This window comes from Sphaeramia orbicularis, chromosome 19, assembly GCF_902148855.1.
Source record: "Sphaeramia orbicularis chromosome 19, fSphaOr1.1, whole genome shotgun sequence".
Lineage (NCBI taxonomy): Eukaryota > Metazoa > Chordata > Actinopteri > Kurtiformes > Apogonidae > Sphaeramia > Sphaeramia orbicularis.
In genome coordinates, this window is record NC_043975.1 from 6,614,291 (window position 1) to 6,629,556 (window position 15,266).

Below are 15,266 nucleotides of genomic sequence, written 5' to 3' on the forward strand. Positions count from 1 at the left end.
AACGTCTAAACAGACATACCCAAAGTAAATGAAGAATTACTTCACAATAATCAGGTTCATATGGATGTTCTTGGTGTTTATGGACATTTACAGACCTCACAGAATCTATTCCCATTGTCTAAAATATTGTGTCTATTACTATGCCTGAGTAAACTGTAACAAAGTAAAAGAGAAATTAGAATTTTTTATCCTCACCTGTTTTTTTTTTTCGGCTGGATTGACGATGATATGCATAAATTAATTGTTCATGTCAGAGATTTTTTAATAGTGTATATTTCACCCCACAAAGATTAAAAATCATGTTTGAACATTAAAGTTTGCACTAAAATACACTTTTGATGTACTTTTATTAACATTAGGGTCTAAACTTTGAGCAAAAGTTGAAAAAAACATCCATTGTCCTGATTTATTATATTTTTTATAGTAGATGAATATTAATATAAGTTATTTAGGCCTGCCGGCAGGCCGATAGGGCTAAAGGAGTTTTAATAAGACTTTCACACAAAATTCCAGACTTTTCAAGGTCTGGAAAACAGCATTTGAAAAGTCCATACTTTTTAAGACTTTCAAGGCCTGCGCAAACACCCTGCAATAATGAAAATAATCATCTTGGTCCATGTAATTGCTTCTAAAATTTTGCGCTGAAACTGTTCTTTGTGCATTTCTGATAACTAGATATAATATTTCATTTATTCACAGTGTATGGAAGTTGTGGGTTTATTGTGTTTTGATTTGTTGTAACTACATCTATACGACTCTCTTGCCAAGTCCCATTTGGAAAAGGTATTTTAATCTCAATGAGGATTCACCGGCTTCATTAAAGAATAATTTTTCCCCAATCACAGACCATGAATCCAGATGTCCTGCAACGTATCCCAGACTCTCTTTCATATCATGTTGTGAGTTACTGCCTGTCATGGTTCCAACATCCCCTCAACCTCTTTTCCTGCTCCATGGCGGCTGCAGGAGGGATGACCTCGCCATGTGGTGGGCAGATGGGACGGAGGGACTGCCAAAGCAGGCTTCCCTGCCCTTACAGCCCCCGAAATTAAAAAGGATATTAAAAAACAGAAGGGCATACAACACCGACAGCATCCTGCACTAGACACTGGTCCCAATAAACAAACAAGTCCCCTCAGGCATTTTTCACGTCCCAGCTGCAGCCTCTGACAGGCCACTCCACGACACTGCTTTATACCAGAGCAGCCTAATACCTGTGATTAATACGACACATGGAAAGCTTCAAAGTATTTTTCACCATGCAGCACATCTGCTTGGATTGGATATCATCCTTTTTTTTTTTTTTTTTTTTTTTTGGGCAGTGGATAGATTAGCCACCAATTGTGCAGCTGGTCATCAGTAAAAATGATTATTCACAAGCTGACATTTGTACTCACAGTCCTGAGATGAGCGATGGCGAAAGGTGAACCGTAAGTGGCTCCGATTCACATCTTCAATAGGAATGGCAACCTGGGAGAAGACGGAGAAGGAATGTTTGTAAAAAGCAACAAACGCTGCAGATTTAGCCGAGTCAGACACACACCAGTTTTAATCATTTCACTGCGGCTTGTTAATCAGTTCATTTATTGTGTAAACCATCACGGTGCACAAAGAAACACTAATAAATGACAAAATACCAATGATAGATAACCATAGTATGACAATGTAGTTATGTACAGACTGAATATTTAATACTCTAAGGCAGGGGTGGGCAATTAATTTTCTTATGGGGCCACATGAGAAACTTTAATAGTTGTTTAGGGCCGGATCAATACACTTGCAGCTCTGCTCTATATGTATCTATAAAAACAGTCAATGAAAAATACAATGAAAATGTGGCGCACAGAATACAACTATTTAATGAATACTCACAAAAACATTTTTGAAAATGTGCAAAACCAGCTCCACATTAACTTTACATGAAAAACAATAAATCCATCCACCTTTGTTTGCATATCTCAGTTTCTTTTCTTTTTCTTTACCTCTGACTTCAGTGAAAAAATACTTACAGTCCATCTCCTGTTAAAAACTCTGCATCCTGAATCAGTATTTCTTTTTTTGGCGTTAACTGACCGACAAACCAGTCAGTGCATAAGCCTGATGCTAAGTACGGAAAGTAGATGCGAAAATACGTTAATTTAGCCAATCCTTCAAAACAGTAGCAGTGCTGTTGCATTGGTTGCATCTATTACAACGATATATATTTGTATTGACTTTTAATTTGCTAATGACCTTGTGTGGGCCAGTCAGGGTCATACAACGTCCAGGTCTGATCTAAGTAATTTGAACGTTTTTTCCAATGTGGAGAATTCACATCAACACAATTAAAGTGTTTTTTGTTTGTTTGTTTGTTTGTTTTACTGGATAGCAACAAATGAAGACCAACAATGCACTAATCGTGTTGTTTTTATCAGCCTGTTTTAATTTTAGTTTTAGTCTAGTCTTTGTGCCAAACTCTCATTTCAGTCTTTATTAGTTTTAGTCACGTTCATAGTTTTTTATCGACTAAAACTGAGCATTTTAGTCGTATTTTAGTCAGAATAACACATGACTATTTTTGTGTAGTTTTAGTCAACAAAAACTGGTTACATTTTAGTCTTGTTTTACTTAATGAAAATTATATTTTAGTCATGCAGCTCTTTAATCTGGTCAATATAGTCTAGACAAAACCATCCCATCGGGTCCTGTCTGGCTCGGTTGGGGTTGCAGCACTGTACCGTGCGGACCCAAACCAGGAGCAGATCTTTTCAGACCCTGGATGTTAGGAGCATGAGACAGAAAGCGAACCGTCCGGACTTCAGGTACGAACAGGAGTTGGCAAACCGCCTGGGTGTGCGAAATGTCTGGCAACCCGCGGACCTCACAATTTCACTGCAGGTGCAACTGTATCTTAGTAACGCAACTAAAAATTATAACGTCAATTCATCTCGTCAACGAAAATGAAAAGACATTTTATCACAGTTTATGTTTCGTAAACTACATTTAGTGCCATTTTTATTAGTCAACAATACTGCATTATACATTTAATTATAGTTATCGTCCCCTGACCACCATTTTTGTTACGTCTTGTTGTTGTCATGCAATAAAGGTTCGTTGATAAAGATATTGCATTATAATCTTCATTGACGAAAGCAACTCTATGCACTAATGGAGTTACATTAAAGTTGCCGGACACTTTAAAAGCAAGTGTAAACATTCTTTCATGTCATGTGTCGGTCATGTTGCATTGTGTCGGTAGATGTGGAAGAAGTAGAAACCGCTTTCAGTTATAAGGGTCGATTGTTTACTGTGTCAGAAAAGGCATGTATATTTCCCATGAAGTGCATTAACTCGCAAAGTGAGAAAAGTGAGTTAAGATTAGGCTTAGTTTTCTACAAACAGCAAAAAAATGCATAAGTGAACATGAGTAAATTAGCAGAAACAGACCTTTATTGTCTCAAACCAGCGAGGCTGCTTTACTTGATAGTAGATGACAGACTTGTACTCATTGATGCCATCGTCTCCAGCTCCGGGAAAGATCACATTCTAGACACAGAAAATAAAGAAACACAAACAATGCAGTGAGTGACCTTGTTATTTACCTGTTTGAGTACGTACAATAAACCTTTACCACTGCAGTTGTTTACGTCGGTAAAAGCAGCCAAAGTACAGGTGTCATCGATATAGTAACGCTTTAAAAATGGCAATCTCTCCTGCTCTGCATTTTGCAGTTTACAGCATTCAAATAACTTCAACTCCTGAGGCTGTTTCTAATGAACCCACGTGCACAACCCCATAGCCTGAAACAGACGCACCCATTTTTAACCCATAAAAACCCAAACAGCCGCTGTCGACCAAAACTATCTAGTCATGGAAAATGTTTAATACCTGTTGATCCATTAATCCTATCAATACATTGAATAATTAGTGTAAAATACAGTTTGTCATCTTTTCATGGTCATCAGATATGACCCATTTGGATGTTCAGAGGCTCTGTAGTTACCGTGGAAACACCATCATCCTCTACAACATTGATTCACCAGTAAAACCCATGGAGTTTGACATGGATAGGCAGACTTGTTTTACGCAATTAATCAGTTAACGATAGATTTTACAGAATAAGTCACTTTTTCTTCAGTTTTGTCTGTTTCTGATATAATGACCTTCAATTTTTATCTGAGCTTTAATGAACATTTACATGATCAGTGAATTAAATATTGGAACAGCAACCACTTAGCTGCCTTCTTGTCCCGCTGTCTTGTATCGTCCTGTCCCTGTACACTTTGTGCTATATGAGCCTTCCCTGCACATGTATGTATACAAGCAAGGAATGAATAAACATGTAAATATACTAGTCAACATTTGCAAGGGATCAGTTTTATATTTGCACAATAATTGATGTATAATATTTTGGGTGACTTCATATATTATGTGTGTACTTTGGCTAGTCATGTAAAGAAAAATGGACCAAAAGGTAAAAAAACATAAATTTTTATTGCACTTTCAGGCAAAAGGGTGATACAACCCTAGAAATTAGAGTTCACAACAATTACTCTTCCAATTTTGTTTTCACTGAAACCACTCAGAATGTTCTGAAACACATACAGTGTGATGTCAATAATGTGTGTGGCCACCATCCGCATCCGCAGGCTGTACTCCACTGGGAAAATAAACTGTCAAGTTTCCAGAATTACACCCCCGAATCTAGCAAAGTTATAGTCCTGATCCCTAGCAAATGTTGACTAGTGTATAAAGTTGGAGACTGTTACTTAAACACAAGCTGGAATTAAAAATAAAGTTGTCCTCCGAAGAGGGGGGTGGTGGTGGCTGGTTCAAAAAAACACACAACAAAACAAAAAACCCAAACATTCATTCATTCATTTTCTGAACCCACTTTATCCTCACTAGGGTCACGGGGGTCGCTTGGAGCCTATCCCAGCTACATAGGGGCGAAGGCGGGGTACACCCTGGACAAATCGCCAGTTCATCGCAGGGCACAAACACTACCAGTCAAAAGTTTGGAATCATCTGGTTTTTCTTTATTTTTACATTGTAGATTCTCACTGAAGGCATCAAAACTATAACTGAACACATATGGAATTATGTTGTTTAGAAAAGTGTGACATAACTCAAAGCATGTTTTATATTTTAGATTCCTCAAAATAGCCACATTTCGCTTTGTTTACTGCTTTGCACATTCTGTCCATTCTCTTGATGAGCTTCATGAGGTAGTCACCTGAAATGTTTCCCAACAGTCTTGAAGGAGTTCCCAGTGATGCTGAGCACTTGTTGGCCATCTGCGGTCCATCTCATGCCATTTAAATGAGAAGCTGAGTCCAAACTTTTGACTGGTAGTGTAAATATAGGAGAACAGATTTTCACTGAAAACCCCCCAAAATATATGGTGATGAATCACTTAAGAAAAGTTAAATAGGAGAAAATGTGGTAATACAAATACAAATCATTATCATCGCTTCTGGAATTGTTCAATTATCGAAAATTACTGGAAGGAAATACATAAGGAAACACAAGAAATTATCGGGAGCCACATATCCTTTGAATGTAAATCTTTATTTTTTGGACTTATACCAGAAGGATGGCCAAAGAGGGACAAATATTTATTTAATATCCTGCTAATAGCGGGCAAAAAAGCCATCACAAGAAAATGGCTTTCATCAGAAAGCCCAACGCTGAGCATGTGGATGGACATTACAGTGGACACATATAAGATGGAGAGACTTACTGCAGACGTGAACTATAAAAAGGACTTGTTTGTTACGCGCTGGAAGAAATGGATGGAATACATCATGCCACGCAGACTGGACTTTGATGCTTTTATTTTTGTATAGAAGATTAGCTATAGTAAATGCAAAAACTGCAATTCACTCCCTACTTATTAATGTTCTTTTTGTTTGTTTCATTGTTAAAAAAAAAATGGGACATTCAGACTAATACAGGGTGGGGAAGCAAAATTTACAATATTTTGAGGCAGGGATTGAAAGACAGTGTATGACCAATTAGTTTATTGAAAGTCATGACAATTTATTTGCCACAAGAAAATGTACATAATAGAAAATGTTTTTATTCTATGTGTCCTCCTTCTTTCTCAATAACTGCCTTCACACGCTTCCTGAAACTTGCGCAAGTGTTCCTCAAGTATTCGGATGACAACTTCTCCCATTCTTCTTTAATAGTATCTTCCAGACTTTCTCGTAATAGTTTTGCTCATAGTCATTCTCTTCTTTCCATTATAAACAGTCTTTATGGACACTCCAACTATTTTTGAAATCTCCTTTGGTGAGACGAGTGCATTCAGCAAATCACACACTCTTTGACGTTTGCTTTCCTGATTACTCATATGGGCAAAAGTTTCTGAAAAGGTATGGATAATAGTGTTAGGTATGATTATGACATCAATATATGTTTGGTTTCAAAACAATTGACGTAGTGCCTGCTGAGAAAAAACAACTAAATGTTCATTGTAAATTTTGCTTCCCCACCCTGTATACTGTTGATGACATTTAAAATGAATATCTTTGTCAAAATTGATGCAGAATGTCAATAAAAAACTCAATTAAAAAAACAAAACAAAAGAAAGGTTAAATACACAGGAAAATTCATTTGGGAATGGCCACTTTATGTGTTAATTATATCAATTATACCTTTCGGTCTTAACAGCTCAAAATGTCTGCTGTGAAAAGCATCAGAGCCTTGATTTTGGAGATATTAACAGCTAGGCATGTGGGAAACCAACTGGCTCATTGAGTGATTTCAGGAAATATAGACCCAGGAGGTAAAAAAAAAAAGCCTTAATCTAACAGACTGTTCTTTTAAAGTCTGGATGCACTAAATGCATGAACACCTGTCTGTTGGCTGCCAATCCCATGACAGCACTGTGGAAATAAGAAATAAATTAGAAATTAATCATTTAAGAGGGTGGGGCAACGGCTGCAGCGAGAAGTGGAAGGAAGCCAGGAACAGAAGAGAGGACCAGCTGGTGTTGATGGATTCAAGCGTGTAAATTGGTCTTCCTAGTGGGACCCGCGAGTTTCTCCAACAGGTCAGGGTGCATATGTAAAATACAAACGCTCCCCCCAGGGGGACTTGGCACAAGGGATGGAGTGACAGCAGAAGGCACGCAAGCCTTGTTTTCTATCAATCAGTGCTCAGCCATCCCACTGCTTTCCTCCCACTATGCCAGCTGACTCCCTGGCCCGCCAACACGTCGCTGCTGAAATACTCCAACACTAATGGCTTCTGACAACCAGCAATTATGAGGAATAACAGGCACCGTTTCCCCCAGCGATGCCGGGCAGATCTAGGGTGGTGGTGGTGGTGGTGGTAGTGGTGGTGCTGGGGAGGGGAGGGGGGTGCAGGTGCTGTGCTGTGCTATGCTCTGCCCACCCCTCCCTCCTATATTTTTGCCGGCATTTGCGACAGCTCCGAAGACAAAAAGGGGTGGAGTGACCCAGGCTTAGCCGCAGGTGAGAAGGGTTGGCAGGGGAATGCTAATATGTCAAGGTGGAAAAGAAGTCACTGTCCAGACTCTCAATATAGAGCTTCGCAAATCCTTTTTGAGACACGGGGAGGATGAATCAGCCAACGGCGGCACAGAGGATTGAAAGACGGAGGAAAGAAGAAAAAAGAAAAACCACCAGAACAAGCGGATAATAGGGCTGAGGCGGAAAGACTTCACTTCATATGATGGAATGAATATTAACCATTAACTAGTTTCTTATTAGCATACATATTAGTGCCATACTGGCCCCTTCATCAGCCATTAGAAAAGGGCTTTTTAACTCTTTATTCTGAATCTGCATGACCACAATCTACAACGACGAAGCTAATCAACAGCAGTTTTCCCCCATAAACTAATCATTACTTCTTATTGATAGTATGTACACTACCAGTCAAAAGTTTGGACTCATCTGGTTTTTCTTTATTTTTACATTGTAGATTCTCACTGAAGGCACCAAAACTATGAATGAACACACATGGAATTATGTAGTTAAAAAAAAAGTGACATAACTCAAAGCATGTTTTATATTTTTGATTCTTCAAAATAGCCACATTTTGCTTTGTTTACTGTTTGGCACGTTCTTGTCATTCTCTCGATGAGCTTCATGAGTTAGTCACCTGAAATGTTTTCCAACAGTCTTGAAGGAGTTCCCAGTGATGCTGAGTACTTGTTGGCCATCTGCGGTCCATCTCATGCCATTTAAATGAGAAGCTGAGTCCAAACTTTTGACTGGTAGTGTACAACCAGGAAAATACTTTTTATGAATGGACCAGCAATGAGTGGTTGAATAAATATAGTGGTTTATAACTGGCACATACAGTGAAGTCTAATTTTTCTTACATTAGATCAGGGTTTCTCAACCTTTTTTAAACCAAGCCCCACTAACGGCATCATCAGCCTACTGGTGCCACCCCTATGTCTGAAAAAATTTGTCCAACAGGGGGGTGGAGGGTAGGGAGGGCGAGACGTACTTCTACAACATGTGGTGGAAAAATTTACTTTTCATATTTTATACTCTTTATATTTTATACTGTTAGTACATCTTCTTTTAATGCTGAGTCATTATTCATTATGTGTGATGTTTACCACTCTGTGACACCCCCAACCCAGGAACGGAGTTCTTGCCTTGAGTTAAAACCCAAACACCTAAATGTCTGAATGTGTAGATAGAGGATGGCGCCTGCGCTCCAGATAGGATCCAAGCAAGGTTAGAGTGAAGAGGTCATCATGACCTCTTCACGGAGCAGGGAAGGAGTAGTATGGGATGGTACGATGTACGTAAGGAATGACATCATAGTTTGAGGGGGTTGGATTTGGTTCTATATAATCTTTAGTTTTCTCTTGTTTAATCAGACTTCACTTACAGAGTTTCTCTGTGATTGACTTCTCAATAAATGCATTTATTTATTTTAACTCTAACTTTCTCTCCTCCTCTTTGTGTGTGGGTTATCAGTTGAACATTTCCATAACAAATCGGCGTTGTCGGCAGGATTCCATGTGTGCTGTCGGGTGGGGGACGGAGGTTGGTGGACTGATCATCCTACGGGCCAAAAAGTGGCTGTAGCCCCGTGGTAAAACGACACCGCAGACGGGGGACTGGCCCCGAGCCCCGCCCGTCTCACCACTGGAATCAGAACTGAGTTCAACGCCACACACGGTGAGAAAGTTACAGTTTGGGGTGTGTGGGGCTTTTACTCTCTGTGTTCCAAATTCACGTCACTGGTGACCACTGTAACAGTGGTATACAATTCAATTTTTCCACCACAAACATCTACGAGAGGAAAACTTAGATACAACTCTCCAAGTATATAATATCAAACGCTAATAACTGACAAAATACTACTAATAGATAACCACAGTATGAATATGCAGGCCAGAGGTGGTTAGACGAATGAACTCTCGTTGAACTTGAGCCCCAGAATGCACTTTTAATTAACACTTTACTGCTGTGCACTTTAGAAATAAAAATTTTAGTTATTTATAGGTAACTTTAAGGGGGGGGTTGTTTTTTTTAAATCAGTATTTTACTATTTCTATCAGTATTTTATATTATTTACTGAATGCTGCTGAAAATCAAGACCTGAGTACAATGTTTCGTTTCTGTGTATTTATATACTGAAATGACAAAATTTGAATCTCGATCTTGATGTCCAGACTGCATATCTAATAGTCTGAGTAATTTGTTAATTTTTCAAAAGTATTGTATGCAAATCTACTCAATTTCAGCACGTTTGGAGTGTTTCTTTTTATGGAAAGTAACTAATGGAGGCCAACAATGGACTTAAACACTTACATTAAAGTTGTATTTGATTAAGTTTCTATAGCAGTGTTTTCATGTAATTGTCAAACACATTTTAAATACTGAAATGTTGCAAAACAGAAACGTTTATGTTTAAAAAATGCTACTCCATGGCTAAATACAGCTGTGTAGAGTCATCAGAAGGTGGTGGTATAGGACATTAGAGGAAACAAATGCAAAAAAAACAACAAAACAGTAGCCTTGAACATCTACAAGAAGATAATTTAGACATATCTCTTCAAGTATATAATATCAAATGCTAATAATTAACAAAATGCTACTAATAGATAACCGTAGTATGAATATGCAGGTATGTACAGACTGCATATCTAATAATCTAAGTAATTTGTACATTTTTCCAAAGTGTAGTACGCAAATTTACACAATTTCAGCAATTTTGGAGTTTTTTTTTTTTTGATGGAAAGTAACAATGCACTTAAAGAGTTGTATTAAAGTTGAATTTGATTACGTTTCTATGTAATTGTCAAACACATTTTAACTATTGAGATGTTGTTAAAAACAGGAAGGTGGTGGTATATGACATTAGAGGAAACAAAAGCAAAAAAAAAAAAAAAATATTAAGCCTTGAACTTCTACAAGAGGAAAATTTAGATATATGTCTCCAATTTCCAAGTGCTACAGCTATTTTTTTTCCTACTGTCATCATTTTAGGGTATCCATAACCATCATCAGTAACTTATCAATCATAGGAAAAGACCAAAACAATACCTACGCATACACTGCGCTGGAGAATCAAAAGTCAGTATTAAAAACACTGTTGGTAATGGTATGACAGGACATTTAAATATATTCGCAATATATGAGGGACAAACCTTACATACATAACATAAATAAGCATTAATGGGGAAATGAGGAGGGGAAATAGAGTATTAATAAGTGCTTTATAATGATTAAAAGACAGCTAATATGGTATCAATATACATAATAATAAGTGACAAGTTAATGTTAAGTGTTGCCACTAAAGGAAAAGTATGACAAAAAGAGGCTAGTTGTGTATTTATAGATATATATTTTATCTCGTCTTCATTCTAAATAATAAATACACGAATAACTCTGCAGAAACTAACCCGAAAACTTTTCTTTTGAAGTTGCATCAGTAACAAGTGACTCCAAGTTAAGATGAGGCTGAAGTTCAAAGAAACGTCTTTTATCAGAGATCTCAGTGAAACGGCATCAGACATTAAAGTGACGGACAGGAAATGACAGCGCCTCTCATCTGAGGAAGAGAATCTCCACTCGTTCAATTAAAATCCAGGAAGGAAGAGGGCAAATTTAACCAATTAGGGCCGATCCCAGGAGAACGCCATGTGAAAGAGGGAGGACGCCGAGATGGTTAAATCTGTAGAGCGCCTACAGATGTGATCGATGTCACTTAATTATTGACCGCATCCGATCATTACGGCTCCATAGGCTCCGACAGCATTCAGAGTCAAGTCTTGAAGGACATTCACTGAAGCCTCAGTTAAGGAAAAAAATCAGTTAATGAAAGATCTAAATCTTAAAAAAATCTAAATCTTACCAAGTATATTTTTCTAATTTCTAGTCAAAATATCTCCTCACACTTAAAATCAGACATAATCACCTAAAGAGGAACTTTTCAGTGAGATATAAGAACTTATTTTTAGACAGTAGATCTTGAAAATCTTATTTCAAGAAACCTTACCAAGAATATTTTCACTTCTTCCATTGGCAGATGTTTTGCATGAATTAAGCAAAAAAAAATAAATAAATATTAAGCAAAAAAATCTTGAATGAAGAAAAAAAAATCTTGAATTAAGCAAAAAAAAAGTCTTGAGTTAAGCAAAAAAAATCTTGAAATAAGCAACCAAAAAAAGTCTTGAACTAAGCAAAAAAAAATCTTGTATAAAGAAAAAAAAAATCTTGAATTAAGCAAAAAAAATAATAATCTTGAATTAAGCAAGAAAATCTTGAATTAAGCAAAAAAAAAAGTCTTGAGTTAAGCAAAAAAATCTTGAATTAGGCCAAAAAAACTTGAATTAAGTAAAATAAAAAATCTTGAATTAAGCCAAAAAAAAAAAAAAAAACTTGCAGTAAAAAAAAATCTTGAATGAAGCTGAAAAAAAAAAACTTGAATTAAGCAAAAAAAAATCTTGAATTAAGCACAAAAAAAAAATAAATCTGCCAATAGAACAAGTGAAAATTATCTTGGTAAGATTTCTTGAAATAAGATTTTCAAGATCTATTGTCTAAAAATAAGTTCTTATATCTCACTGAAACGTTACTCTTTAGGTGATTGTCTTATTTTAAGTGTGATGAGATATCTGGACTAGAAATGAGAAAAATACACTTGGTAAGATTTTGATTTTTGCAGTGCATATCTGTTGGCATGAGCTCTTCAATTCACTTTATAATTTAAAACACGTATCAGAGCTCCGTCTTACAAACAATGGCTTTCAATCATAGATGATATACTTGTCATGAAACATCATGCATATAAACTGACGCTGAAAGACAATCTCTTTTTTAAAAAACTGGGGAAAATGGCTGACGTTCAGTAACAAATGTGTCTATTAATGGACCTAAACATATTCTGACACAAACACAGGCTGTTCATTTCATTTGTTTGTTTTCTGTTCTTTTGTTTCTTTTCTTGCTCCTCAACCTGAGGAGACTGGGTTATATTATACTGATAAAAATGAAAAATAAATAAAAATTGTTTAAAAAAAGAAAAAAAAAACTAAACGTATATCATTGTTCGTACACATTTTTCAAGGTCAAATTCAAGCACTTCAAGACACGCCTGTTCTAGACTGAGAGAGCATCTAAAATAGTAATGTGTGAGAAGTGAAAATAAACTAAAAAGACAAGTCTAATGCATCGCTCTGCAGCCTCCAAATGGAACAAAAAAACCTGTGAAAACTCTGCTCCTGAGTGATTGTAATTTTCCACACGGGATACATTACTAAACTTGGTATACTGTGGAATTTTATTAGTTGAAAATGTACTTTTGTGCAGCTTGCAAATATTTTTTCTATATTTTTAACTGCGGTTGTAAATAACAAGGTTATAATAGTTTTGGATTTTTCATAATAGTTTAGTTTTATTTAATTCTGACTTTTTTTTCCTCTAATTCAGTTAGTTTTGATTAGTTTTTAGAGCAGGTTTGCCAGTTTTTATTACTTTTTGTTATTTTCTAAATGCTTAGTTTTAGTTTTTTCATATCTTTTATCTTCTTTGCTGTCGAATTCAAATAAATCCCAGACAGGACTCTGCTGCTTTCTCCCAATTTTGTGTGGGGATGAGAAGACGACTCTCAACGACAAAGCGATGAGAAGTGACAGACCATTAAATATCATATGGTGCCAGCAGCTAAAATCGCTTGAGGGAAATAAATCGATTTCATATCAACACAATATTGACAAAGACGAAAACTAAGGGAATTTTATCCGTCATTTTTATACGTTTTAGTTAGTTTTGTAAGCACACGATACAGTTTCAGTTAGCTATTGTTTTTTTGTTTTAACCCTTTCATGCATAGGTCACTCCAGTGGACAGTTCTTCTCCAGCTGTTCTCTTGTATATTAATAGGTTTGGTCGTTTTAGTTCCATATCAGCCAACACAGTGAACACTTACGCACCATCTCATACCCTGACATTCAGACCATTACTGTAATTTTGCTGTTCTTGATAAACCTGATCTGCAGTGACATGTTTTAGTGTAAATCAATTGTTATTTGTTTGACAAAAAGGTTTTGTTTTTTTTTTGCATATTATATCCATGAAGTGAGTATTAGAATATGTTAAAATGTGAGAAGACATCAGATTAGCAGCATTAAAAATGTTTTTATTTCATTGTTTTCATATCATTTTCTAATGTTGGGTTTTAAACACATGTTTCTTTACCTCAAAAATGAAATGCATGGATGTTTTTGTAACTCTATAGAAAAAAAAACTCAATCACATTGGTTTTTTTTTATGCCTAAGGAGGAATAAAAAGACTGAAGAAAAAAATCTTGACTAAGGTTCTCATAATTCATGCATGAAAGGGTTAATTATAGTTTTTATTTATTTCAGTTAACAAAAATGTTTTTACAACTCTAGTTTTCGTCATTTCGTTAGTTTTCGTTAACGATAAGAACCTTGGTAAATAATCTTTGAAATCTGGAGGCTGCCACTTGTTAAGCCCCTTGTGAGTTTTTGGGAACCATCCATCACAATTTTTAACCAACATGTATTTATGTGTATGTTTTTACGATGTGAAAATTAGATAACTAAAAATAACACTGGGTTTTGTGGTATTACTTAGTGTAACATCTGATAGAAGCAAACATCATCACCACCTTCTTGTGCTTGAAACTACATTTACCCAGAGTATAATCACCGCAGACCCACACTTCCTCATCCTGCTGGGCCAAATCACTAGCGAACCCTCTCAATCTTGTACTAATATATATAATTGAAGCCGCTGAAGCTAACGGCACTCTCCTCTGATTCGCTGTTTGCAGGAGGCCTCGCCACGACCGAGCTTTTATCATCACAAACCAATCAGCTGTCATTATGGGCAACCCGCGATGCTTGAATTCTGACACAAGTATCCTGGTGGGTGGACCGAGGCAACGCTGTGGGATCGTTCGTCTCGTTTGATCAAAACATGAAACAATTACCCACGGTGTTTGCTCTTTAAAGGTAGTTACCGCCACCAGAGTGTGAATGAATAATGGATCATTAATATAAAGTGCTTTGGGTGCCTTGAAAAGCGCTATAGAAATCTAACCCATTATTACACTGGGTTACAAATAAATGTTTTTTGCAAGTTGTCTAGGTTTTTTCAACTGAATTCGGACCATTTTGCACCGCTAAATCCAAAAATGACATCTGTTTTTCTCAATCAGGTCAGGTTTTTTGGCTAATTTGATTTTGAAAAATTTGATCTTCTCACAAAATTGATTACATTTTTGTGACTTTATCAGTTGATTTTTTTATATAGTTCTCACCCAAAATAGGTTTTAAGAGAAAAAAAATCATTTGATCACTTGATTCCTGTTAGGTACAATGGTGTATTCACCGCAGATGTAGCAGAATACGTCAGGCTTATTTTTGCAAGATCTTCTAGTCGAAGCCATTTCATTCACCTGTAATATTAAAAAAAACATTAATCATAAATTGACAAAAGTAAAATCTTCAGAACTCGTTTATTGCAAGAAATACGAAAGAACTTTGTATCATATGATGTGAAAATGCCCATAAATGTAAGCAAAAATGTTAAAAAGCCAATATGTAGCATAGTTCAGAAAGTTGACCTGATTGAGCAAAATGAATGTGATTTTTGGATTCAGCACACCAAAATGGATGGTGTATAAGTGTCCACTGTGTTGGCTGATATGGAACTAAAACATCAAAACCCATGAATATACAAGAGAACAGCTGGAGAAGAACTGTCCACTGGAGTGACCTATACATGAAAGGGTTAAGATCACATTGGTCTGT

The 15,266-nt window shown here is 36.4% G+C and overlaps 1 protein-coding gene across 3 annotated transcripts in view; it reads right to left on the bottom strand.

The window, feature by feature from the left end:
- dock1 (dedicator of cytokinesis 1) overlaps window positions 1-15,266 on the bottom strand; it is a 506,089-nt gene that overhangs the window by 358,357 nt on the left and 132,466 nt on the right. For all 3 annotated transcript variants that reach the window (XM_030163232.1, XM_030163231.1, XM_030163230.1), the window contains exons 15-16: window positions 3,427-3,525; window positions 1,398-1,470 (exon numbers count right to left, since the gene is read on the bottom strand). In XM_030163232.1, the coding sequence (XP_030019092.1) occupies window positions 1,398-1,470; window positions 3,427-3,525 (172 nt within the window). The remainder of the gene's footprint in view (window positions 1-1,397; window positions 1,471-3,426; window positions 3,526-15,266) is intronic.